Genomic DNA, 25,608 nt, shown 5'->3' on the forward strand with positions numbered 1-25,608 from the left:
TTTGAACTGCGCATGCTCAGTATCAAGCTGCATCCATCAAAAAACGGACGGGCCACATGGAAAAACGTATGCAACGGATCAATTTTATTCGCCGGATTGTGCCGCACTGTTAAAACTGGATGTGTGAAAGCAGCCTAAGAAATTACACAGGGACAAAGTATTGAACTTAGTTCGTCGATAAATTTTCTATTGGATTCAGGACAGGTGATTACTGGCCATTCTAGCAGCTTTATTTTCTTTCTCTGAAGCCAATTGAACATTTCCTTGGCTGTGTGTTTGGGATCATTTTCTTCCTGAAATGTCCACTCTTGTATCATCTTCATCATCGTGGTAGATGGCAGAAGATTTTTTATCACAAAAGTCTCGGTATATTTGTCTATTCAGCCTTCCTTCCTTCAATTATATGAACTTTGCAGTGCCATATGCTGAAAAAAAAGCCCCATACCATGATGTTCCTAGGTCCAAACATCACTGTTGGTATGGTGTTTTGGGGGTAATATGTGGTGCCTTTTGGTCTCCAAACATTGTGTGTTATGGCAGCCAAAGAGTTCAATTTTGTTCTCCTCTGACCAGACTATACTCTTTCAGTATTTCATAGGCTTATACGAGGCTCGTATAACTGTTGTTGAGCAAATGTTAAATGCATTTGAACATGCTTTTTGTTTAGCAACAGAGTCTTGTCTGGTGAGTGTACATGCAGGCCATGGAGGTTGAGTTCCTTACTTATTGCTTCCTTTGAAACAACTGTACCTGCTAATTCCAGGTCTTTCTGTTCCTCTCCACAGGTGGTCCTTGGCTTTTGGACAACACTTCTGATAATTCTTTCCACTCCTCTGTCGAAATTCTGCTGGAAGCAGCTGGTCATGGCCGGTATATGGTGAAATTATGCTCTTTCCACTTCCAGATTATGGCCCTAACAGAGCGCAGTGGAACTGTCAGTAGTTTATAAATTCTTTTGTAACCAATGCAATCAGTATGTTATGCAACTATAAGGTTATGTAGGTCTTGAGACAGTTCACTGATTTTACCCATCACAGGATGTTTCTTGTGTGGCACCATGATAATGAGACACCATTTTGTAGGCCATCACTTGAACCAGCCGATATTATTCTTCACTAACTGTCAGGATTGCTTTCTAATTACTGATAGAATTCAGCTGGTGTTATTATGTTCCTTGGCTTTTTGCATCTCTTTCTTCATGTGTTCAATACTTTTCCCTGTGTCATTTCTCATTAATACACATTACTAAATTTATGGACATCTAAGGTTTGATTTCTTTGACTGTGTGGATTGAATGAGTTCCTACTGACATCTGGTGAGAAATTCATGTCAATAGCACCTTTAGAAATCTATTCACTTAGAAAATTGTTGACATGTTTAGTACTTATTCCACCCATTGTATATACCTATACACTGTGTGCAGAATTATTAGGAAAGTTGTATTTTTGAGGATTGTTTTTTTATTATTGATCAACAACTATGTTGTCAATCAACCCAAAAGACTCATAAATATCAAAGCTTAATATTTTTGGAAGTTGGAGTGGTTTTTTTTTTAGATTTGGCTATCTTAGGAGGATATCTGTTTGTGCAGGTAACTATTACTGTGCAGAATTATTAGGCAACATAATAGAAAACAAATATATTCCCATCTCACTTGTTTATTTTCACCAGGTAAACCAATATAACGGCACACAAGTTAGAAATAAACATTTCTGACATGCAAAAACAAAACTCAAAAAATGAGTGACCAATATAGCCACCTTTCTTTATGATGACACTCAACAGCCTACCATCCATAGATTCTGTCAGTTGCTTGATCTGTTTACTATCAACATTGCGTGCAGCAGCCACCACAGCCTCCCAGACACTGTTCCGAGAGGTGTATTGTTTTCCCTCCCTGTAGATCTTATATTTTATGAGGGACCAAAGGTTCTCTATGGGGTTCAGATCAGATGAACAAGGGGGCCATGTCATTATTTTTTCATCTTTTAGACCTTTACTGGCCAGCCACGCTGTGGATTAATTGGATGCATGTGATTGAGCATTGTCCTGCATGAAAATCATGTTTTTCTTGAACGATACTGACTTCTTCCTGTACCACTGCTTGAAGAAGTTGTCTTCCAGAAACTGGCAGTAGGTCTGGGAGTTGAGCTTCACTCCATCATCAACCCAAAAAGCTCCCACAAGTTCATCTTTGATGATACCAGCCCATACCAGTACCCCACCTCCACCTTGCTGGCGTCTGAGTCGGAGTGGAGCTCTCTGCTCTTTACTGGTCCAGCCTCTGGCCCATCCATCTGGCCCATCAAGAGTCACTCTCATTTCATCAGTCCATAAAACCTTTGAAAAATCAATCTTAAGATATTTCTTGGCCCAGTCTTGACGTTTTACCTTATGTTTCTTGTTCAAAGGTGGTTGTTTTTCAGCCTTCCTTACCTTGGCCATGTCCCTGAGTATGGCACACCTTGTGCTTTCTGATACTCTAGTAACATTGCAGCTCTGAAATATGGCCAAACTGGTGGCAAATTGCATCTTGGCAGCTTCAAGCTTGATTTTCCTCAATTCATGGGCAGTTATTTTGCGCCTTTTTGCCCAACAAGCTTTTTACGACCCTGTTAGCTATTTGCCATGAAACGCTTGATTGTTCGGTGATCACACTTCAAAAGTTTGGCAATTTCAAGACTGCTGCATCCCTATGCAAGACATCTCACAATTTTGGATTTTTCAGAGCCCGTCAAATCTCTCTTCTGACCCACTTTGCCAAAGGAAAGGAAGTTGCCTAATAATTAAGCACACCTTATATAGGGTGTTCATGTCATTACACAACACCCCTCCTCATTACAGAGATGCACATCACCTGATTTACTTAATTGGTAGTTGGCTCTCAGCCTATACAGCTTGGAGTAGGACAACATGTATAAAAATTATCATGTGAGCAAAATACTCATTTGCCTAATAATTCTGCACACAGTGTATATTATTCAAAAGTTTTAGACAGTAGTAGAAACAAAATTGCAAGGTAAAAATGCCTTGAATGGTGGCCAACCAGAATCTACTCGAAGCAAATTTACAAAAATATGATTTGAATAAAGTTGAATTCCATTGAAATACATTTGCTCATCTTTAGTGATCACTCTTTGCGTTGAAAACATCATTAAGACATCTATTCTTCTAGGTACACCTACTCACAGTTTTTGAAGCAATTTGGAAGGTATGTTGTCCAAAGCTCTTGGAGAAATAACTACAGATCTTGTATGGATGCAGGCTTATGTAAATGCTTCTGTCTCTTCCTGGAATCCCACACAGACTTGATGATGGTCAGATCGGAGCTCTGCGGAAGCCATATCATGATTTACCTGACTTCTTGTTCTACTTTATGATAAGGCTAGTTCGTAATGATATTGGCTATATGTTTGGGGTCATTCTCCTTCTGCTGAATAAATTTGGAGTGAATCAGACACCTCCCTAATGGTGCTGCCAAATCAAGAGCATCTACCAGTATTTCTCAGAATTACAGGCACTAATAAATGGGCAATGTTAAGGACCGTACAATCAGTGGTTGGCTCAGGAAACTTTAGTGTTGCAAATTAAAGACACATCATACCTACTTCCCTTAAAATTATAAGATATCAAGGAGTGTCATCAGCTCAGAACTAACTGTAACCAGTGGGACTGAACTACACTTATCTACTGGTCAGAGAAGTCTGGGCAGCAGTGCTCTTCATGGAGGTATTACAGCCAAAAACCATTCTTTTAAAATGGAAACAAAGCAACGTGACTCGACTATGCACAAAAACAGAGAAACTGGGGTGCAAAAAAAAAAATGGCAGCAGGTGCTCAGGACTGATGAGTCAAAATGTGAAATATTTGGCTGTAACAGAAGGCAACTTTTTCACTGACAGCCTGGAAATCAGTACGATAAAGAGTGTCTGCATCTAACAATGAAGCGTGGCAGAAGTTCCTTGCAAGTTTCCACCTGCATTTCAGACAAATGGAGTTGGGGAATTGGTCAAGTATCATTGAGTCTCTCTGGGAATTCATGAGAGGAACCCTATATAACCATGACCCTTTTTTTTGCTTACTGTCACCCCATGCTATCCCAAATTAGACCTCCCCATTTTAACTTGCAAAATCAATAAAAACAATTGAATTAAAGGATTTGAACAAACCACATCCACAGAAGATCTGTGGTTAGTTGACCAAAAGGTTTAGAACAAAATCCCTGCCATTTTCTTAAAAGTATGTGTGAAAATGTATCTGGAAAAATTGATGATGCTTTGTAGACAAAGGGTGGTCATAAAAAAACATTAATTTGCCTTAGATTCCTCTTATATTCACTGACTTTGCATTCTGTTGACTTTTCCACAAATACTTAAATCTGTTGCACACTGTGCACCTCTCTCTACCTCTCTCTTTTTATATATATATATATATATATATATATATATATATATATATATATATATATATATATATATATTTTTATATATATATATATATATATATATATATATATATATATAACACACATTTTGCATATATGCATAACACACACACACATTTGGTGGGTGACTAGTGACAGGATGAATTAAAAACTGGAGTGCCACTTTAATGGGTAGCTTTTACATGAATAGTCCATGATACTCAAATGATGAATACGGACAAAGTAATATTAGGATCATCGTAGTACTACATATTGTAGTAGATTTTGATTTTTAGCCAGCTAATTTACTATATGACAATGCAGTATAATACACAGATGATGAGGGATTATTTGCATTCCCAGTGTTTGAGTATCATTGGCTCGCACAACATAGTGATTCTCGTAAAAACTAATAATGCTTAGATTCTGCTGCAGACATGAAGAGCAGCCAGGAGGTTTGCTTGGCAAAGATAGCTTTATTGATTATAGGAAAGATGTCACATGCATAGACCATAGCTCGAACATGAGATGAGCAGAAAATGGAAACAGATAAATCAATACCACTGAAATATACAACGATTTTAAGGGTTACATACAGTATGACAATGGTACAGATTTATATCATGTATGCCGCCAGCCATCTGTTGAAATGTATTTTGTAATTGTGTTACAATATAGTTGACTTAAAGATATTTGTTTTCAAAGGAAGATTTTTATAAAAATAAAACACCACTCCGGCGGGGTGGGGAGTTTCAGTGCTGGAGTGGCACTTTAAATGTAAGTCCCCTGCCCCTAGCGCTATACTTACCCTCCAAGGTTTTATACTTTCTCAGAGCCATTCCGGTTCTGCAGCACCATCTTGTGACAGTAACTTTTGACTGTCTGGAAGTCAAAAGGTACATCACAAGCTTTCAATACATCTCTATAAGAGCCAGAACGAGGCTCTCATAGAGCTGCATTGAGTTGTGACCTTCAGTGCACTCCATAAAACACTGGAGCTGCTGCACGGGTCACTAATCCCCGGAAGGCCGATGAAAGCGGCAACAGTAACAGAAGATGAAGCTCTCGGAGGGTGAGTATAATACAGATGTCATGGGACTTAGATTTAAAGCAACACTCCAGCAGTGCAAAAAAAGAAAAAATGCTGGCGTAGGGCTTTGATAAAGGATCAATTTCATGGCCAGTTCAAAAGAAATATTATAGAACTGCCTAATTAGCTCCACTATATTGTTACACATATTGTTCGCATAAGCCATAGACTAGTTCTCATGTCAAGACAATTCAACCCAAACAGACAAATAATTCTAAAAAACCCACAAAAACCATGCTTAACACACCATTGTAACACCATGCATATAAAATATGAGCTTTCATTCACCAGAGCAGATGGAAGGGCAAGCAAGATATGGCTGACAGGAACATGCAGGAGGTAGGAGCTGAACCCGGCCCACACACACGTATGCAAGTTACAAACCTAAATAGCTATTGTGAGCTACATCAGGACCCAGCCTGGCTCCCTCTTCCCTGGGTTCCGGCGATTTATAAACCAGCTGATCCGGGTCTGAACTATCAATGTTTGTGACAAACAAGAGTCCTGTGCCATGACCATGAATCCCCCAGGAAGAGTGACAGAGGTGAGGAAGAGAGAGAGAAAGAGAAGGGAAAACAAGTTAGAAGGGCTACAACACAAGTGTGTCATGGCCGACGATGCTGAGAGAAGAGATTTGAGAGAGGAAGAGGCTACCGTATTTTGATCAACAAGTCTTATTTGTTATTGGATCCCCCTAGGACCACCTCTTTAGTGGCGTGCAAAATTGAAGGCTACAAGTATAGAGGCCTCCATCTGACCACATATTACTTGTTGATTTATTCATTTGAGCATTGTAGTCATCATTTATGTTCCCGGAGGATCATCAACTGTGGTGCAAACAACGATAAAATAAGACAATTTTTATGTGCTTCGTTCTCTCTCAGTCTCTCTCTCCATCTGTCGGCCATGAACCCATACCAAGATAACTGTGGGATGGTAGAGGGATCAATTCAGGTTTCTGGCTGTTTTCCCCAGCAACTTCATAGGGCCCATCATCATAGGTGCCAAGTTCCAGAACGGTTTGATTAAAGAGCTCCACACGCAGCTCACCTGGGAGGTAAAGTGAGCATGAGAAGCATAAAATACCATATAACCCACGAACGATACAGTGTACAATGAGCTGCACATTAAATATCAGTCATAAGACAAGCACTGGACACATAAAACATTTTTATTGTCTTCACTCTTTCTCATTCCAAGCAACATGTCATCTTAAGAATGAACCCTGGAGGAAAACAAGGAATTTATATTAATGAGACAAACTATCTAGAGTAACCTAACCAATGCTCAATTACTTGGTGAAGAGTGTATTTGGGCTTTACTGCTCTATTTATGGTCCTAATCCAGCTTTATTATGTTTCGTATGATAACGCTGTTTGCATACTAGATCTTTATATTCTATACTGCATTATGCAGAACTTTACAGAGTCCATATTGTGTGAATGTGACGTGGGCTGTGTTAGGCACCCACCTAATCTCTATTCATTATCATGATAAATATGCTCCAGTTCAGCATATCACTGGGCCAAGTCTTCCACTGAAGTAGAAAAATAATATTACATTTTATAAGAAGAGGATGTAAGAGGAGTTAATTAAAAAACAAAAAAAACCCAAAAACAATAATGTACATTCCTCCAGTTACTGTATCGATGTGACCTACACAACAATACAATCATGGCTGAAAATGTTGGCACCCTTGAAATTGTTCCAGAAATGGAAGCATTTCTCCCAGAAAATTATTGTAATTACACATTTTCTTATATATATTTATTTTCTCTGTGTCTATTGGAACAACACAAAAAAAAGGCAAATTGGACATAATTTCACACATAACTACAAAAATTGGCTGAACAAAAGTGTTGCCACCTTTCCAAGGTTGTGGGTAAACAACTTTGTTTCAAGCATGGGATGCTCATTCATACTCACCTGTGGAGTGTAATAGGTTTAGGCAATATGAAATTCACACCTGAGACCAGATCATAAGGGGAGAAGTTGACTCAATCTCTGCATTGTGTCTGTGTCTGCCACACTAAGCATGGAGAACAGAAAGGGAAGAGAAATGTATGAGGACTTGAGAATCAAAATTGTTGAAAAATATCAACAATCTCAAGGTTACAAGTTGATCTCCAGAGATCTTGATGTTCATTTGTCCAAGGCATGCAACATAATAATAAGTTAAGAACACATGGCACTGTAGCTAATCTCCCTGGCTATGGATGGCAGAGAAAAATTAATGAAAAGTTGCAGGACAGGATAGTCCAGATGGTGGATAAGCAGCCCCAAACAAGCTACAAAATAATTCAAGCTGTCCTGCAGGATCAGGATGCATTAGTGTCAGTGCAAATTATCCATCAACCATTGAATTAAATGAAATATTATGGAGGAGACCCAGGTACACCCCACTGCTGACACAGACAATAAAAAAATCTAGGCTGCAGTTTAACACAATGTACGTGAGTAAGCCAAAATCCTTCTGGGAAAGTGTCTCGTGGACAGATGAGACCAAAATAGAGCTTTCTGGTAAAGCACATCATTTTTAAAGAAAATGGAATAATGCTTACAAAGAAAAGAACATAGTACCTACAGTCGAATCTGGTGGAGGTTCAAAGATGTTTTGGAGTTGTTTTGCTGCCTCTGGCACTGGGTGCCCTGACTGTGTGCAAGGGCTCATAAAAACTGAACATACCAAAGATTTTGGGTCACAATGTAGTGCCCAGTGTCAGAAAGCTGGGTTTGTGTCCTAGGTCATGGGTCTTCCAGCATTGATTGGGTCTTCTAGCATTGATCTCAAACCTACTTCAAGAAGAACCAAGAAATGGATGGAAACAAAGCACTGTAAAGTTATGAAGTGGCAGCAATGAGTCCGGATCTGAATCCCATTAAACACCTGTGCAAAGATTTTAACATTGCTGTTGGGAGAAGGCAGCCTTCAAATATGAGAGACCTGGGGCAGTTTGCAAAAGAAAAGTGGCCCAAAATTCCAGTTGAGAGGTGTAAGAAGCTTATTGATGATTATAGGAAGCGATTGATTGCAGTTATTTATTCTAAAGGGTGTGCAAGCAAATATTAAGTTGAGGGTGCCAACAATTTTATTTCGCCCATTCTTGGGGTTTTGTGGAAAATTTTGGCCAATTTGCCTTTTTTTTTCATTTTTTTTGTATTGGTCCTTTACACACAAAGAAAATAAACATGTGTATAACAAAACTTGTAATTGCAATAATTCTCTGGGAGAAATACTCTATTTTCTGGAACAATTTGAAGAGTGCCAACACTTTCAGCCATGACTATAAGTGCACTTGCTGGATTTTACTTTCACTAAAATGTCTATATATAATATACATAAATATCAGTATTTTAACGGTGTTTAATTCAGTGCATAGTCACCTCTAGAAGCTATTAGAGGGGTGGTCTGAAGGCAACAAGAAATTTAATTTTAAATCCCTATATATTTGATGCTATGATCTAATCTATTTTGAAATATACTTGTATTAAACTTCTCTACCGTTCCTTAACTACCCTATCTAACTACCATTCTAGTTTTTTTTTTATTTCCTGTCTAATGATTTGTTTGAGAATCCCAGTGCATGCTGGGATACTCAAACAAAGTGTCATCAGGGGGCAGAGTCTGTGGCAGTGACTACAGCTTCGGTCTCCTTCCTGGAACAAAGCGTCATGATGACTCATTTCAGGGGCTGGCCTGTCCCTTTGTGTCCCTTATTATGTGACCGTCTGACTGCGTCTTAAACTGACTAAATAAAGATACATCAATAAACTGATGACAATGCAAACTGAACTACACTTAAAATGCACCAGAATTAACACATTGGTTCATACTGTACGATAAATGTGATGCATCTTTACACTTTGTAGACTTAGGGGTACTTTGCATGTTGCGACATCGCTACTGCGATGGCGTCGTGGTCAAATCGAAAGTGACGCACATCCGATGCCAGTAATGACGTCACAACGTGTAAAGCCTAGAAGCACCGATAAACGATCGCAAAAGCGTCGTAAATTGGTGATCTGTGTAGCGTCGGTCATTTTCATAATTTCGCTGCAGCGACAGGTACGATGTTGTTCCTCGTTCCTGAGGCAGCACACATCACTGTGTATGAAGCCGCAGGAGAGAGGAACATCTCCTTACCTGCCTCCAGAGGCTATGCGGAAGGAAGGAGGTGGGTGGGATGTTTACGTCCCGCTCATCTTCGCCCCTCCGCTTCTATTGGCCGCCTGCCGTGTGACGTCGCTGTGACGCCGCACGACCCGCCCCCTTAGGAAGGAGGCGGGTCGCCGGCCAGAGTGGCGTCGCAGGGCAGGTAAGTGCTTGTGAAGCTGCTGTAGCGAAAATGTTCGCTACGGCAGCTATCACAAGATATCGCATGTGTGACGGGGGCAGGTACTATCGCGCTCGGCATCACTACCATTGGCTAGCGATGTCGCAGCGTGCAAAGTACCCCTTACTTTACACCATGTATTAGTTGGCTTACTTTGTTCCAGAAATCTTTGTGCATTTTTTGACACATCGTGTCACACTTAGGCTGGTCCATATCCAGTTAGACCACTCCCTTTACATGTGAGGTCATATCGGGCAAGGCATAGAAAGTGTCTAAAACCCCAAAAAAGTGGCGCCATTCGTGAAAAACTATTCTTTGTGCAAATTGAGTCAGAATTCTGATGCATTTAGCTTATCAAATCTTCCCCACTGTGTTTTCTCAAGAAGGGAAATGTTCTAGAAAATAAAGTCTTAATATATTAAAGACTTTTTTTTTAGACCTTAATGTCATGAGCTCCATGGAGAAGAACGTGGATAGATAATAAGTTGATGGTTATGTTGTTTCGAGTTCAAAAACAGTCACATGAGACAGAGAAAGTATTTAGCACCAGTTTACTATTTAGTCTACAATAAATAGAATTTCCTTATGATACATTTTCTAAATCTAATAGCTACAGTACATACCTTTCCAGTTGTAGGTTCCAGGTGCCCCAAATATGATATAATGGCTGTCTGAAGTGAATCCAGCTGACATGCCTTGTTGGCAAAACCCAAACATCTCATGTCCTTGTGGACGACCCTCGCAGAATTTCCATTCTCCCCCATCCAGATCATCGTTGACAGTCAAGTCTTCACTCAGCACAAAGCAGCGACCAATTACATCTCTTGTTTCTGATGGCTGTTTCACTCTTTGTCGAGACTCGTATAGATGAGCGCAAGTCTGATCAGAGACAAGACAGAGGTATAGTGACATTAGAACTTTAAATAAACTCAATAACATATACAGTGCCTTGCAAAAGTATTCGGTCCCCTTGAATTTTTCAACCTTTTCCCCCATTTCAGGCTTCAAACATAAAGATAAAAATTTTAATGTTATGGTGAAGAATCAACAACAAGTGGGACACAATTGTGAAGGTGAACGATATTTATTGCTTATTTTAAATTTTAAATTAAATAAATAACTGACAATTGGGCGTGCAATATTATTTGGCCCCTTTAAGTTAATACTCTGTAGCGCCTCCTTTTCCTGCGATTACAGTTGCAAGTCGCTTGGGGTATGTCTCTATCAGTTTTGCACATCAAGAAACTGAAATTCTTGCCAATTCTTCCTTTGCAAATAGCTCAAGCTGTGTGAGGTTGGTTGGAGAGCGTTTGTGAACAGCAGTTTTTAGCTCTTTCCACAGATTCTTGATTGGATTCAGGTCTGGACTTTGACTTGGCCATTCTAACACCTGGATACATTTATTTGTGAACCATTCCATTGTAGATTTTGCTTTATGTTTGGGATCATTGTCTTGTTGGAAGACAAATCTCCGTCCCAGTCTCAGGTCTTTTGCAGACTCCAACAGGTTTTCTTCAAGAATGGTCCAGTATTTGGCTCCATCTTCTCATCAATTTTAACCATATTCCTTGTCCCTGCTGAAGCAAAGTAGGCCCAAACCATGATGCTGCCACCACCATGTTTGACAGTGGGGATGGTGTGTTCAGGGTGATGAGCTGTGTTGCTTTTACGTCAAACATATTGTTTGGCATTGTGCCCAAAAAGTTTGATTTAGGTGTCATCTGACCTTCTTCCACATGTTTGGTGTGTCTCCCAACTGGCTTGTGGCAAACTTTAAACAACCATTTTTCTGGATATCTTTGAGAAATGGCTTTCTTCTTGCTACTCTTTCATAAAGGCCAGGTTTGTGCAGTGTACGATTGATTGTTGTCCTATGGACAGACTCTGCCACCTCAGCTGTAGATCTCTGCAGTTCATCCAGAGTGATCATGGGCCTCTTGGCTGCATCTCTGATCAGTCTTCTCCTTGTTTGAGATGAAAGTTTGGATGGATGGCCGGGACTTGGTAGATTTGCAGTGGTATGATACTCTTTCCATTTCAATATGATCGCTTGCACAGTGCTTCTTGGGATGTTCAAAGTTTTGGAAATCTTTTTGCAACCAAATCCGACTTTAAACTTCTCCACAACAGTATCACGGAGCTGCCTGTTGTGTTCCTTGGTCTTTAAACAAAACACTGCGACTATCACAGAGCAGGTGCTTTTATACGGAGATTAGATTACACACAGGTGGCTTATATTTATCATCATCAGTCATTTAGGACAACATTGGATCATTCAGAGATCCTCAATGAACTTCTGGAGTGAGTTTGCTGCACTGAAAGTAAAGGGGCAGAATAATATTGCACGCCCCACTTTACAGTTATTTATTTTTTTAAAAAAGTTTAAAATAAGCAATAAATTTTAAACTTCTGGAGTGAGTTTGCTGCACTGAAAGTAAAGGGGTCGAATAATATTGCACGCACCAATTTTCAGGTTTTTTACTTTTTACAAAAATTTAAAAGAAGCAATAAATATCGTTCACCTTCACAATTGTGTCCCACTTATTGTTGATTCTTCACCATAACATAACTTTTTTTATCTTAATGTTTGAAGCCTAAAATTTGGGAAAAGGTTGAAAAATTCAAGGGGGCCGAATACTTTTGCAAGGCACTGTATGTTGAGAAAGAAGATTCCTTGCAGATCAGGCTTTTCTACATTTACTACATCACTATGTTTTGGATTTTTTTTACTGTTTTGCTATTTGTCTATTTTTACAAAACTAGATATTTGTGCCATTATTTACCATCACGTACTATGGGCTCTATACCATCAGGTTTACGTTTAATGAGAAAATAATCTTCTTTTCTGCCCTCTAGGTTATATTCACATTTGCATTCAAGCTTTTCAAAAATACGCATATCCAATTCATAACACTTTTATTGACTTCCATTATAACAGAAAACATACCATAAACTTTAAAGGGTTATTCAAGTTAACCAAAACCATTTTCAAATCTTGCAAAAAATAAAAAATCATCTTGTCCTACATAAAGTTTTTCTAAAGACTCATTCAGATGTCACATTTCTCATACGTGTTCCATTTGTGGTTTTCATGGATAGAACTCGTACTTACAGTATTATTGTCTACAGAGTTATTCACGTCTGTGTATTTTTGTGGACTGAGTTGTTCCCCCAAAACCAGAGACTTTTTGCACTTTGATCTCGGATCAAGCTCACCAGTGCAAGTCTATGCAAACAGACAGACGGGTTGTCTGTTTTAGATGAGAAACCTTCATTTTTTTTCATCCGGGGAAAAAGTGATGAAATTCAGAGCAAACGCTAATGGTAAAAATTGACACAGGCCAAACTCTAATTTTTTCAGGATGTGTATGAGGCCTACTTCTACAATTCTCTTACATACTGTATATAGATGTATACCTTCCCAGGGGTAAATGTATTTTAGCTCTTGCACATATGCATAGGCCCTTCTCTACATGTCTTCATGGGTGTATTGCACAGCTTCCTTCTAATAATGGCAGTTATTGCATTGTTCGCATAGGTTTTGTGAGTTCAGAGTCCCTCCTTTAGGCCGGTGTTCCACTTGCGATTACCGCGCGTATATCTCGCGCGAGTTTCACGGTGCATTACCTGTCACGGACTCACACGCTGCTCACAGGAGCGGGTTGGCTGTATAGAGATTCATACAGCCGACCCGCTTCTGTGAGCAGAGTGTGAGTCCGTGACGGGTGATGCACCGTGAAACTCACGCGAGATATGCACGCGGTAATTGCAAGTGGGACACTGGCCTTATAAATTAAACAGGATGTGTTTGACCATGTCACACACACACATACACACACACACACACACACACACACACACACACACACACACACACCATGCCCAGATAAGGTAGTAAAATGTTAAAATTACATTTACTGGTGACTACCAGTGGGTGTAGTTTAATTTCCCCCTCTACTATGTCATCTACTGTAGTTATAGGTGACAGGGAAAGACAGTGAGAGATGGACCGGCTATTAAGGAATGTAAGAGGTGGGGGTTTTTTTGTTTTGTTTTTTATCTTTTTAACTATGTCTTCTATACAAGACATTATACAGGGAAGAATGTTTCCTAACATTTTTTCCTGTAAAATCCATTTTATCCTCAGTTTTGTTTGTCTTATTGGCAGTCCGTAAAAGTGGAGTAATACTCTGACAACATTGTTTTCAGCAGCGACCTGATAGTCGATGCGTCTAGGTGCCTTCCTCATGTTGTTACCATTTCATTTGAGTGCTGTTTCTTTCTATTTCACCAATTTTCCTGCCTCCCCAGCCTTCCTGTTGGGGTGTTCTGGAAAAATGCTCGAGTTTCCCAATTGACTCTCATTATACTTGTTACTTGAGTTGAGTCTGTCCGGGCATCCGACCTGCTTGATTCGAGTACCCAACACTCGAGCATTTTAGTGCTATGTCATCACTATTAGCCACACTACAGAAAAATTTAGGGAAAAAAAATGTAGTGCCATCTTTGCTAAAAGATAATCACTTTTAATTAAATGAGTTAAATACCTTGTAAAAATCCCTGGGTTCCCCAGATTCTGACATTCTTTTTCATTTTTGTGCTGGGTTGCAACACTACAAAGATATTCACATTTGTGTCTTCTGGAGCTCACTATGTGAAACCTTTGCTTGCAGTCCAAGTAGGTGTTTATTCAGAGGCTTCTCTGGAGGCGTGTGCTTTTACACTTCCCTACCAGACTCTGCCAATCACAGCTCAGTGGTGTCTAAGATTGATAGACTGATAGATCATTTGCCTGGCTGTGATTGGCTGTGTCTGGTAGGGAGGGGAAAAAGGGCACGCCCCCAGAGAAAACTTTGAATTGGGCATTTCTTCAGAGTGCGCTTCAGAAGAAATAAAAGGGAATATCTTTGCAATGGAGCAGCACAGCACTAAAAGTAAATTAACAGCAGGATAAGGGAAACTCAAGGATTTTTATTAGGTATTTAATGCTATTTTTTTTAGCAAGTGTCAAGTCTTGTTTAAAGGATGTGTCTAGCAACTAGCGGCTGAACGTGGAAAGTGCCCCTTAAACGTCTTTTTTAAAACAACAGAATAAATGGTAATGTCGCATCAGAAGGCAACCCATTGATTGTTTAAATCAGGTTTTTGGGTTACATGTACTGTATTATTAATTTTTTTTTAAAATCACGATCTGTATTTAAAAAAAAAAAGTAACTTATGTGCCAAATACTTTGATTGTTAATGTCTCTGCACTTTTACATCCTGTGTCTAGCTCAATATGAAAAATTTGGTGAAAAGTCCACTTTACAGAAAATAAATAGGATATTTTAAAACGAGAAGGTCAAGTTAAACTAAACACTCTTACATAACTCAGCAGATGTTACTGAAAAATGCTGAAGTGTTAAGTGCTATCAAAAAAATATCTCTGTACTTAGTGGTAGTTCCTTTTTATATTGGCAACCAAAATTCAAAATATAAATAAAGCATAAAAATCACAGCAACTTACTTGAGTCATCCTATTCACTAAAACTGTGTGAAAAGGAACCTGGAGACCATTACGTCTATTATGACCATTACAAGAGGTAGTAATGGCAGATACTATAACTACTTTTAAAAAAGGGCTGGATGATTTCCTCAGTACACATAACATTATCGGTTATAGATGATTTATTGACAAAATATATAATAGGTGGAGGAAGGTTGAACTAGATGGACCTAGGTCTTTTTTCAACCTATGTAACTATGTAATGTCATAGGTTGAACCAGCGTTGGACTGGCCCAGCGGAGCACCGGAGAATACGGTGGGCCCTTGTCCCCATGCTTTATATTATACGGGGTACCGCGGGCTGGTTACCGCAGGCTGGGCCCCATGCTCTGAAGGGCCCCCCAGCCTTTCCATCATAAACTGCAGTGATCGCACAGAATAATCTATGCGATCTCTGCAGTTTCCGTGGTTGTAGCAGGACCTGTGGTGACATCACAGTCATGTGACTCACCACAGGTCCTTGCAGTGCGGGAGTCCTCATGCCTGCACCCTGCACAAAACGAGGTGCGCGCAGGAACTGCAGACTGCGCCTCTCATATTCAAATGTACGCGCGTCTTCACTGGGGCCGCACAGAAGAAGGACACGCAGGTACCAGGTAAGCGCTGCCGGCTCCCACTGCGATGAGCCTCTACTTGCTGTGAGCCTCCCCCTTGCTGTGAACCTCCCCCTGTTGTGAGTCTTCCCTTGCAGTGAGCCTCCCCCTTGCTTTGAGCATCCCCCTTGCTGTGAATCTCCCCCTTGCTGTGAGCCTCCCCTTTCCTGTGAGCCTCCCCCTTGCTGTGACCCTCCCCCTTGCTGTGACCCTCCCTCTTCTGTGAGCCTCCCCCTTGCTGTGAGCCTCCCCCTGCAGTGAGCCTCCCCTTGCAGTGAGCCTCCCCTTGCAGTGAGCCTCCCCTTGCTGTGAGCATCGCCTTGCTGTGAGCCTCCCGCTGCAGTGAGCCTCCTGCATCCCCCTGCTGAGAGCCTCCCCCTGCTGTGAGCATCCTACCTCCCCCTGCTGTGAGCCTCTTCCTCCTGTGAGCCTCCCCTTGCTGCGAGCCTCCTGCCTCCCCCTTGGTGTGAGCCTCCCCCTTGCTGTGAGCCTCCCCCTTGCTGTGAGCCTCCCCCTTGCTGTGAGCCTCCCCTTGCAGTGAGCCTCCCCCTATTGTGAGCCTCCCCCTTGCTGTGAGCCTCCCCTTGCAGTGAGCCTCCCCCTTGCAGTGAGCCTCCCCCTGCTGTGAGTCTCCCCCTGTAGTGAGCCTCCCCCTGCAGGGAGGCCTCCTGCCTCCCCCTTGCTGTGAGCCTCCCCCTTGCTGTGAGCCTCCCCCTTGCTGTGAGCCTCACCCTTGCTGTGAGTCTCCCCCTTGCAGTGAGCCTCCCCCTGCTGTGAGCCTCCCCCTTGCTGTGAGCCTCCCCTTGCAGTGAGCCTCCCCCTTGCAGTGAGCCTCCCCCTGCTGTGAGTCTCCCCCTGTAGTGAGCCTCCCCCTGCAGTGAGCCTCCCGCCTCCCCCTGCAGTGAGCCTCCCCTTGCTGTGAGCCTCCCCCTGCAATGAGCCTCCTGTCTCCCGCTGTTGTGAACCTCCTGCCTCCCGCTGCTGTGAGTCTCCTGCCTCCCGCTGCTGTGAGCCTCCTGCCGCTGCGTACGCCCCTAGTACTGTGTGCCACCAACCCAGTGCTGTGCCACCCATGGTGTAGAAATTGGGGGAAAAGTGAGGAATGTGGTCTGGGAGTGATCGGCTATAGGTGACTGTGTTATTTTCTGCAGAGTTACGTCATGGCAGGAATAAGTGATGGCGGTCAGTGCCGGATGAAGAGGAAAAGTGGAGATGAATAACTTCAACTAGAGACGTCACTGGTAAGTCAGTGTGTTACATGTACACATACTATACACTGTATACAGAGCTCCTGCGTATATTGTCACTGGTGATCACTGTATTACCTGTACACTGACACTATATAAAGAGCTCTTGTGTATAATGGCACTGATGGTAATATTAGTGTTATTAGTATTGTGATTTTTATTCATGATCATTATTGTAGTATTATTCGGGCACTGTGTGGTGGTAATATGTTGTCTGGTCACAGTGTAGTAGTATTTCTCTGTTGTATGTGGTATTTTTGGTCATTTATGTGGTCTGGTCAGTGTTGAGTTATTTCTCCCTTGTATGTGGTAATATTCGGTCATTATGTGCTCTGCTTATGGTGTGGCAGTATTTCTCTCTTGTATGTGGTTGTATTCGGTTACTATGTGGTGGTAATATGTTATTGGTCATGGTGTGGCGGTATTTCTCCCTTGTATGTGGTATTATTGGTCTTGGTATAGTGGATTGTGTTGTGTCTGGAGGTCACTTTCTCTCTTTATGAATAAAGGGAAGATTATTTCCAGTAGAGATTAAATACTTGAATGTTTAACCCCTCCCTGTCCTGTGACTATTACACTGTAGCAAATATGCTAAGGAATCGCCTATTCTAAGGCCATGTGCCCATGTTGAGTATTTGGTCAGTATTTTACCTCAGTATTTGTACCTAAAACCAGGAGTGGTAAAATCAGAGGAAAAGTATAATAGAAACACCTCTGCATTTTTAACCTACTCCTAGTTTTGGCTTAGAAATACTGATGTAAGATACTGACCAATTACTGAAAATGTGAACATGGCCTAAGGATCAGTGATAACTTATTCATCTGTGGGGACCGATTGCTGCACCAATCATACAACTTTTATCCACTTGAAAGTGGAGCTCATGTCCAACTCGTCCCCTGATCCATTCATTCAATAAGTGATCACCTACCAAACCTTTGGATGGGTGATAACTTGTTTTCACCAAAGATCCCCCTTACTGCAAACTACTGTAACAGTACATCAGTTATTGTGTGTGCACAGAAGATGTGCAGGAGCCGCCTGTACTTCACAGTCAATGCTCCACTATAACAGGGATAACAGCTATCAGGTATTTGCATATCGCTGTAGGGTGGGCCCCTGGAGTCAATTCCTCTGGTGGGCCCCAAACACCCCAGTCTGATGCTGGGTTGTACTCATCCAGGAATTAGGGTGCTCTCACACTGGTGTATAGCCAGCGTATAACACAGCTGAGTGCAATCTGATTGTTTATCGGATAGCACTAGGCCCAATGTTATACTATGGAGCAATGCGGATTAGTGAATTGGCAGCATACCTCGGATCACGCGTATCCATACAAGTCTATGGGTGTGTGTAAAACATCGTACTGCACTCAGATGTCATCTGAGTGCAGACCAATATATGCAGAGACAGACAATGGAGAAGATGAAGAAACTAATCTCTCCATCTTCTCGCACCTGTCCTCAGATTCTCACATGCGAGAAATCAAAGCATAGTAATTAGAAAAAAGTAGAATGAAAGGATGATAGTGTCAAAAAACCTTTTATTACGTCATTTGGAGAAAAGTGAAGGCATGGGGGAGGGGGATACACGAGGCACGTTGGACGATGGCCGTTTCACGTCTCTGTACAACGCTTTTGTGGGTCTGATGCTGAAAAAAATCTATGTTTTCAAATTCATAGATTTTCAAATGTATTTTTAATAACATAAAGTAAAATTTTCAGTTATTGTTTATGTTTCACCATATAATTTTGTTTTCCTCAGGTGTAGAACTAATTTAAATTTATCTCGAGACGAAGCCAATAGGCGTTGTACCTGGTCCATATCTCATCCTGTTCCAACAATACCCTGCCCGTGGAGTGGACCTGTATTATACTGATCTTATGGCACATTCCTACAGGATATGAGACCCGCTGAACAGTGTGAGATGCTCCACACCTTGCTGACATAGATAAAAAGGGCCTAATTCTTTTCTGGAGAGCATGGACTTCATTTTCCCTTTTTTCACATCCAACATACAGAAAAAAACCCCACAAAGTTATTCACCATTTTAAAAAAAAATTAAATTACATTATTATTATTATATTACACTTTTTCATAGTACTCTTCTAATTGGTATTTGATTACTTATTGTTGTTCTGCTGTGTTACCAATGATAACTAAATACCAGTCTTGACTTCCCCTTCCAAGCTACCTATATAGTATCATGGTCGCTTATACAATTTCCTACAAATTAATAAAAACACTTTTAAAGAAAATAACCTTGCTTGTCTCTTGTCTGTAGTGATGGGTCTATAATGTTATGGGATGTTACCTCATGGGAGACATTAGGACCAATGCTTGCTCTTCATGGCTACATAATGGCCAACTAACAGAAGGCAATTTTACAAGACCAGATGTAACCTAACGTGTAAATGCCATCCCATTATTATGTTGTTGTTACCGATATTGCCATACACAAATCCGGGAGATCAGGATGACCTTACCGGATCTAATCAGCAATGAACCTTCACAGGAACATAAGGATCTGGCATCCTACCTCATCATTCGTTAAAGGGAATCTGTCAGCAGGTTTTTGCTTTGTACGCTGAGGACAGCATGCTGCAAGGGTTAAAAAACAAAAGTAACTGTGCTTCTCTTATCAGTGTGTGTGCAATTGTTTTTATGTAAACTAAAAGGGTTTATTACCCTGTGATTACCATTACAGGACTAGAAAGGTACACACACACCAGTCTGACTTGACCCCTGCTGTGATTGACACCTCAATCAATGCACAATCTCTGTTAAGAGCCTGGTGTGGGCCTGGCAGCTATCTCAGTTGGGCTGTGTTCCTGAATCTAAATTCTTTGATTATTTCAGAACAACTGCAGCCAGTAATCTATGTGATACATTGTTGCATTCAGAATCTCTTTGCCTACATTATGTTGCTGTCAGATGAGGTAAAAAAAACCTGCTGACAGATTCCCTTTAAAACCTGGATGTGAAGGTGAAAGGTTTCTAGTTAAACTACATGGTTTTATGTAATAGCCTAAATGGCAGAATATGTTTTCCAAAAAGCAGAACTACATGAACCATAGGATCATTATACAAACATTATTATTACATAAACCCAAAGCAATTCACAGGGGAAAGATATCATCACTGACATATATAATGATGTGTGAGTCACAGTCTAATTGATGGGCAATTAATGGGAGGCAGAACCAGCCTCTAATTACTTTTCATTTTCATATGACACCACTTCTTTCAGTCAGGATAAATAAGTATGCTCGACCTTATTGATCGCCATCATCTAACCTGTAGCAGCTTCCATTTCGGTGCACAGCCGCTCCCTAGAGAAGACTAATCCCTCATCGGGTAATAACATACGCTGAACCGTGAGGTTAAGTGAGTAGTACCCCTCCTAATAAAAATGTGGTTTTATCAAAGGAAATGAGGGGCAATAAAATTAATTTGACAATAATAAAATAAGAATAAAAGACTCATTGTTATTGTGATAAATCTCACATGACCATCAGGCTATGTGCACACAGTGCATTTTTCGCTGCGTTTTTGGCCTCAAAACTGCATGACTTTGCTTCCCCAGCAAAGTCTATGAGTTTTCATTTTTGCTGTCCGCACACAACTTTTTTTTTAAGCTGCGTTTTTGAGTTTAAAAAATATGGACATGTCAATTCTTTCCTGCGTTTTTCTGTGTTTTCCTCCCATGCAATGCATTAGAAAAATGCAGAGATCAAAAACGCAGCAAAACGCAGCCAAAAACACACCAAAACGCGGTAAAAACGCATGAGTTTTTTACCGATGCGTTTTTTGCGCGTTTTTGCCGCGGGTGCGTTTTTATGCATTTTTGTGCGTTTTTAGCAGCCAAAAACGCACAAAAATGCAGCATAAAAAAACCGCAGCGTGCGCACATAGTCTTACAGCCAATCACTGTCTGCAGCAATAAACAGCTGAGGCCAGTGATTGACTGCAGTGGTCCTGTAGGTTGTTGAAATAAAAATTGTTGGAGAGCAGCAACACTGTATGGCATGGGATTTATCAGGTGAGTAATTGGTCTTTTATCATTTTAGAGCATGTCTTCCCACCTTGGCGCAATGTTTCCATTTTCCAAACACTAAAGGGTGCTTTACATGCTGCGACATCGCTAACGATATATCGTCGGGGTCACGTCGTTAGTGACGCACATCCGGCGCCATTAGCGACATCACAGTGTGTGACACCAAGGAGCGATGATCAACGATCGAAAAAACGTCAAAAATCGTTGATCCATGACACGTCGCTCCTTTTCATAATATCGTTGGTGGTGCATGCCGCTGGTTGTTCAGTGTTCCTGCGGCGCCACACATCACTATGTGTGACGCCACAGGAACAACGAACATCTCCTTACCTGCGTCCACCGGCAATGAGGAAGGAAGGAGGTGGGCGGCATGTTCCGGCCGCTCATCTCCGCCCCTCCTCTGCTATTGGGCGGCCGCTTAGTGACGCCGCAGTGACGTCGCTATGACGCCGAATGCACCTCCCCCTTGAAGGAGGGATTGTTTGGCCGTCACGAACAACGGGGGCGGGTGCTATCGCTAGCGATGTCGCAGCGTGTAAAGCACCCTTAAGGCCATATCATGTTAAGTAGAAATTTATAAGATATCGTTCATATTTACGGCCTCATTTGAAGCTCCAAGAAATAGACTGTTAATTTTATCCATATTTACTTTAAATATCTACATTTCCCTTAAAGGGAACCTTGTCATCATGGATTTTATACCCTGAACTATAGACACTACAAAGGCGCTGCAATGCCTTATGAACCCATATTTTACTTGTAGAAATGATGTTTTGGAAAAATTCATCATTGAATTTTTATGTAAATGAGTGGTAAGTGCAGCGAGGTGGGACAATGTACTTGCTCCTCTACATATTCTCAGCTGTTGCCTGACTCCTGTCTCTCACTGCCAGGTCACTCTGCTTTCAGTATAAATATATCAAAAAGACTGACCCGCACATCCAACAGGTGTGAACAGGTGCTAGCTGAAACCACAATATAACCACAAAACACATACAGCTGCACTCTAAAATGCTAACAATGAATAAGGGAACTCTGGCATTGGATCACTGCTGTAAAAAATAGATATTTAGCTTAAGTATTGGCCAATCGATGTGAGCCGGTAACCAGGTATATTTTAATATACCAAGACCCTTACTCAAATGCCTTTGCTGGTTTAAAAACCTACATGTCTAGGCAGCTAGGATCCAGCTATAAAGGGGAATGAACGCAGCCTGGTTACAGGGCGGAGTGGTCAATCAACTTTTCTTTCAATGACCTGATTTGGTTAATGAAATCTTTTTCCCTTTTGCCAGTGCTGTCATTGCATGGGGCAGGGCACGCGCAGATTGATAGTCCAGCTCTCATAATGTTATCAAAACCTTACCATGCACTACCATAGGTGCCAACGCTGGAGCGAGATCTCGCATGGGAGAGCAAGTGACTAAGGCGGGCTTTACACGATGCGACATCGCTAGCATCAGCTAGCGAAGTCCAGAGCGATAGCACACGCCCCCATCGTACATGCGATATGTGGTGATTGCACCCGTAGCGAACATTATCGCTACGGCAGCGTCACACAGACATACGTGGTCGGCGACGTCGCTGTGACCGCCGAACAATCCCTCCTTCAAGGGGGAGGTGTGTTCGGTGTCACAGCGACGTCACCGCGACGTCACCAAATAGACGGCCAATAGAAGCGGAGGGGCGGAGATGAGCGGGACGTAACATCCCGCCCACCTCCTTCCTTCCGCATTGCCGTCGGGATGCAGGTAAGGAGATGTTTGTCGCTCCTGCAGGTTTACACACAGCGTTGTGTGCTGCCGCAGGAGTGACAAACAACATCGTACCTGCAGTCGACCCGACATTATGAAAATGAATGACGCTACACAGATCACCGATTTTCGACACTTTTGCAATCGTTTATCGGCGCATCTAAGATTTACACGTTGCGATGTCGTTACTGGCGCTGGATGTGCACTAACGACGTGACCCCGACGATATTTCGGAAGTGATGTCGCAACGTGTAAAGCCCCCCTAAAAGAAGAGTGAACTGTCAGTCAGACAAGAGAATTGTGACAGATGGAAATAGAGAGGCGAGTGCATTATCCCATTCCACTGCACCAATGTCATGGACCCATTCCAATGAAACTCAATATTTCAATGCTCAATTTCTCTAAGGCCTGTGCCACACATCCGTGCTGCCGGCACGTGTTTGTCATTTTTTACACGTACCGGCGGCACGGAGACACTTTAACCAATGCTACCCTATTGTAGCAGGCACACACACGTAAAACCACACGGAACGTGTGTCCGTGTGCGTTTGTACGTGTGTGCGATTTTCAAAGCGCTGACATGTCAGTGTTTTCTCCGGCAGCATGGGTGTTACACGGCCCGCACCCGCACCACACGGGTGTAGTGTGGATGCGGTCCCGTGTGACACGCGCCGGAGAAAACACACATGTCAGTGAAAAAAAAAAAAAACATTAACTCACCTTCTCCAGCCCTCCTGTCTCTGCCGCTGCTGCCTCTTGCTGCCGACCGCCGCTCATTATTCTCATTGAATATTCACTTCACTGCCTGGCAGCAGCAGCAGCGGGGAGACGGGAGGGCTGGAGACCGAGGATCAGCACCACGGACAGCACCGCGGACGTCAGGAAGGACCAGGTGAGTATAATAATTACTGATTCTACGTGTGCTATCGCGGATAGCACACGTAGAACACACGTGTCACGCACGTACCAGAGACACGTACTTACCTGCACACAACACGCAGGGAAAATACGTGTCTCTCGGCATGTGCGTGAAATTCACGTGAGTGTGGCAGAGGCCTAAGACAGCAAAAATGATTTCCACAAGAAAGGTATGGATATATTCACCATTATAGCACCTTTATATACAGGTCACTAATTTGGGGTATAGAATCCTGACAAGTTCCTTTTGAAGGGCTTATCTTTACTTACTTTAAGAGGGCAATCCAGGGGTGGACATATCATTAGTGCAACCCATGTGGCCACACAGGGGCCCATTTCTACTTCCAAAGCAGGTGGAATTCTTTATTTTGATGAGCTTTTGGACTCAAAACGCCTCATATATTGTTTTTTTGCACAGGTGTCCTTTTCTGTCTGTGTCTACCAGTACGCCAAACCATTATGAGATGATGAGGAAGAAGTAATGTCACTTTTGTAGGATGACTGTCACTTGGTTCTAGAGGTTGAAGAAGGTCATTGACATTGATGGGATATCCTGACATAATAAAATCTTGTCTATTTGTGAATTAACCTAATTTTATATATATTTTTGCTATTACACCTAAACGGGAAAATGTATGTGTTATCTGAATTAAAACTTTCTCCGAAAATGGTCTGTGACCGCTCTTTGCCGGCGACGAAAGGCACCGAGCACAACAGATAGGTAGGTAGAACTACTATACCTGCCTGTTAGTGCTTAGGCACGTTAAAAAAAAGTCTTTGACAGTAATATCTCTGCAGGTGAAAGTCAATGGTTCAGTACACATAGATGCACCCAACCTGACAGACAGAAGAAGTCGCTGGGCTAGATGAATTGGACATTGCTATTTCTTTAGTCTCTAATCTGCTGATCTAATACATTTCCAGGCCGTATTCAGAAGCCACTGTGCCACAATTACAATATTTCAATTGCGCGTAATTACAAAATATTGGGAAGGAGCACTGCTAATACAATTAAAGGCAAATAATCCGGAGGCCATTTATTCAGGTCTGGAAAATTAAGTTAAAAGGAAGCCAGTACCAGACAGCGCTTGTAAACTATGCAATACAGTTGGCCATTCTAAAAATAACATGGGGCCGGACCGGGTTATGACTGCACGTGGAGAAAAACTGCTTGACTGACGAGAATGGAAATATGTGTTCTAAATCTCAGGCTCGTTTGGCTTCTCCTCGCTTCTATAAATAATAAAACCCTGCAATAAATTGCCAAGATGTTTATACAATAAGAAACTGCAGCTCCTTCCCTCGTATTGGAGGAGTGCGGCCGGGTGCTTGTTTACATTCATTAATTTAACTTTAGTTCTGGAATTCTTAATAATAACACATCACTGTCATACGGGAAGAGCGGAGATTAATGAGGCTGCTCGTGAGAGTAATGACATTTATACGCCCTCAGTAGCATCCTCACCTCTTCTCACTTCTGATTGATTTGACCCTTTGAAAGATGCATAATACAGATATAAACACGCGGAAAACAAAAAAGGGAAGATGCCGGCCAATCAGAATGAAGCAATGCAATCTAATAAAATTTGAATGTACCAATTTGATCGAAAACAGAAGATGAGCTCTGCATGTGTCTTCTGTCACCAAAG

The 25,608-nt window shown here is 41.8% G+C and overlaps 1 protein-coding gene across 4 annotated transcripts in view; it reads right to left on the bottom strand.

Annotated features, from left to right (window-relative positions):
- Positions 1-25,608, bottom strand: part of ITGA7 (integrin subunit alpha 7) — a 229,684-nt gene that overhangs the window by 71,750 nt on the left and 132,326 nt on the right. For 2 of the 4 annotated variants that reach the window (XM_075336948.1, XM_075336950.1), the window contains exons 4-5: positions 10,471-10,726; positions 6,432-6,563 (exon numbers count right to left, since the gene is read on the bottom strand). In XM_075336948.1, the coding sequence (XP_075193063.1) occupies positions 6,432-6,563; positions 10,471-10,726 (388 nt within the window). Of the gene's footprint in view, positions 1-5,897; positions 6,018-6,431; positions 6,564-10,470; positions 10,727-25,608 lie in introns of all 4 variants that reach the window. The other 2 variants (XM_075336951.1, XM_075336949.1) reach the window with 2 other exon arrangements.

The sequence above is a fragment of the Anomaloglossus baeobatrachus genome, chromosome 2 (genome assembly GCF_048569485.1).
Source record: "Anomaloglossus baeobatrachus isolate aAnoBae1 chromosome 2, aAnoBae1.hap1, whole genome shotgun sequence".
NCBI classification, from domain to species: domain Eukaryota; kingdom Metazoa; phylum Chordata; class Amphibia; order Anura; family Aromobatidae; genus Anomaloglossus; species Anomaloglossus baeobatrachus.